At 50.7% G+C, this 2,397-nt stretch overlaps 1 protein-coding gene across 4 annotated transcripts in view; it reads left to right on the top strand.

Moving 5' to 3' along the window:
* Positions 1 to 2,397, top strand: part of ptpn21 (protein tyrosine phosphatase non-receptor type 21) — a 16,616-nt gene that overhangs the window by 8,427 nt on the left and 5,792 nt on the right. For all 4 annotated transcript variants that reach the window (XM_035673574.1, XM_035673573.1, XM_035673575.1 and 1 more), the window contains 2 exons: positions 120 to 1,648; positions 2,204 to 2,344. In XM_035673574.1, coding sequence (XP_035529467.1) covers positions 120 to 1,648; positions 2,204 to 2,344 — 1,670 coding nt within the window. The remainder of the gene's footprint in view (positions 1 to 119; positions 1,649 to 2,203; positions 2,345 to 2,397) is intronic.

Genomic DNA, 2,397 nt, shown 5'->3' with positions numbered 1-2,397 from the left:
GCTTATAGTCCGGAAATTACGGTATATTATTACATGAGAGATATATATATATAAAATTTGTTTTTTTGCACTGTCTGAAGCTTACATCTTAATGTAGCATTGCTCTGCTCTCTGAACAGATAACCTATACATGAACACTCAGAATGGTTATTACTACCACTCCCAGACCAGCCTGGACTGCTCTCCTCTGGAGTACGGCAGCGGCGGGCGTTTACGTAATGGCAGCGTGTACAGCGCCCACAGCACCAGCTCTCTAACCAATCCCCAGCACTACCTGCAGCCCTCACCCATGTCCTCAAATCCCTCTATCACTAGCGATATCACCAGGCCGGACTATATCCCCACGCATCGCCACAGTGCTCTCATCCCACCTTCCTACCGTGCCACTCCTGATTATGAGACAGTGATGCGACAGAAGACCCGAGGAGCAGGAGGAGGGATGGTTTTGTCTCAAGAGCACCGGCAGAGCCACTCCATGAGAAACCTGAATATTGGAAACTCGTATGCCTACAGCAGACCAGACCCTCTAGTTTACAGCCAGCCAGAGATCAGAGGGGAGCATGGGGGAGCAGCCCAACACCCCCACTATCCCTTCCATCTGGGCTCCAGCTTCCACAGCCCCTCTCCATACCCCTACCCTACAGAGAGGAGGCCCGTAGTGGGGGCAGTCAGTGTACCGGAGCTCACTAATGTCCAGTTACAGCAGGCACAGGAGTATCCGGCCCCTAACATCATGAGAACACACGTGTACCGACCACCTCCGCCCTACCCATACGCCCATCCTCGGCCCGCGAACAGCACACCTGACCTTTCACGTCACCTGTATGTCAGCAGTAGCAACCCAGACTTGATCATCACGAGGCGTGTGCACCACTCAGTCCAGACTTTCCAGGAGGACAGCCTGCCTGTTGCCCACTCGTTACAGGAGGTGTCTGAGCCTCTCTTCAGCGGACCCCAACACAGACATCCATATCATGCTCAGAAGCGTAACTCCATTGAGATTGCTGGATTGGCACACAGTCTCGAGGGGATGAGGGTCAAAGAGCGGACTGTGTCTTCTTCAGCAGCTGAAACTGCCACGCCGCCTCCTGCCCTGCGCGGCGGACGCTCTCAGGGCTCTCAGCTCAACGTGTTTTTGGAACGAACAAAGACAGAGGACAGGGTTGACATTAAGGACGACGTACAGTACGGACACAAAAAGTCCCTTTCAGATGCAACCATGCTGGTTCACAGTAGTGGTGAAGAAGAGGAGTTTGAGGACGATAGCGGACGTCACACTCCTCTTTCTCAGGATGCAGTCGCGGCAATTGTTCCTGATCAGCCGCAACAACAGCATCCGAGCTTGACATCGCTCTCTTCTCTTCCGCCTCAGCAACAGACTCCCATCGAGCCGCCTCCCGCATACCCCATAGGCTCCTCACTCGACCCCTCTATAACCAGCTCCTTGACCTACAAGGTTCACCCCCTGATCCAGGAGGATGAGCCTCTGTACCTGCCGTCAGAGTTACGACAGCCCAGGGTTATGCCGTCGGTCTCTGAGGGAGACCTGAGTGGCCAGGCCAAGCAGAAGACTAAGAAAGACTTCAAGAAGAGGCCTGTGTCTGATGTGCCTCCTGGGAAGAAAACAGTGGAAGGTTTGCCCCCTCCGGTGAGTCCTGTTCCCTGTCTCCTCCTGAGCTTGGAACTCAACCTACTTCAGCTAATATATCCATGTAGTTGTTTACATTATTGGTAGTGTATGAACATTTTGAAATAGACAAATGGACATGCTATCTCTGAGAGATATGTTTGTCCTTTTTGTATGCTTTTGTTTTTAAATGTGCATGGAAGAATGACTGATAATGTATTGTAAAAATGCTACAACATTCAGTCAGTTTATATTGTTCTGTGGCTGCACTGTAAAAAAAAGGCTCCCATTGTCTTCTAAAATAATGGTAACACGACATGTCTGTCTCATCAAGATCTTGTGAGTAGGTATTAGAGGTAGTTTCAGTGGGCAGCTTTGAATGACGCAAACAGTCTCACTTTGACACGTGTTAAGAGAATGTAGTCGGACTAGTTGGAAAACCGGACAGGTGACATTCTCCCAGAAGGCACCCAGTGAGGCTGCGCTGTCCCTCCCCTCTTGTATACCCACTACCTCTCTGTGGCTCAGACACAGAAATCTCACTTTTTCTTTGTCTTTACTCCATTCTCATACCAGGGCATGAAGAAAGGACCTAGGTCAGAGGTGAAGAAGATGGGCCCTCTGAAGGTGGCCCATCTCAATGGCCTGTCAGTGTCGAGGCAACCAATGCACGTCGAGGTCACGGATGAGCCTGCGAGAGCCTCTAATGACGAGAGGGTAGGGCACATAATGGTTTTTGATTTCCTTTCTAAAAAATGGGGTTGTAAAGC

This window comes from Morone saxatilis, unplaced genomic scaffold (assembly GCF_004916995.1).
Source record: "Morone saxatilis isolate NCDOM2014 unplaced genomic scaffold, NCSU_SB_2.0 Contig3, whole genome shotgun sequence".
Classification (NCBI taxonomy): Eukaryota; Metazoa; Chordata; class Actinopteri; family Moronidae; genus Morone; species Morone saxatilis.
Note: the sequence above shows the minus strand (reverse complement) of the source record. Positions and strands in the feature narration are given on the sequence as shown.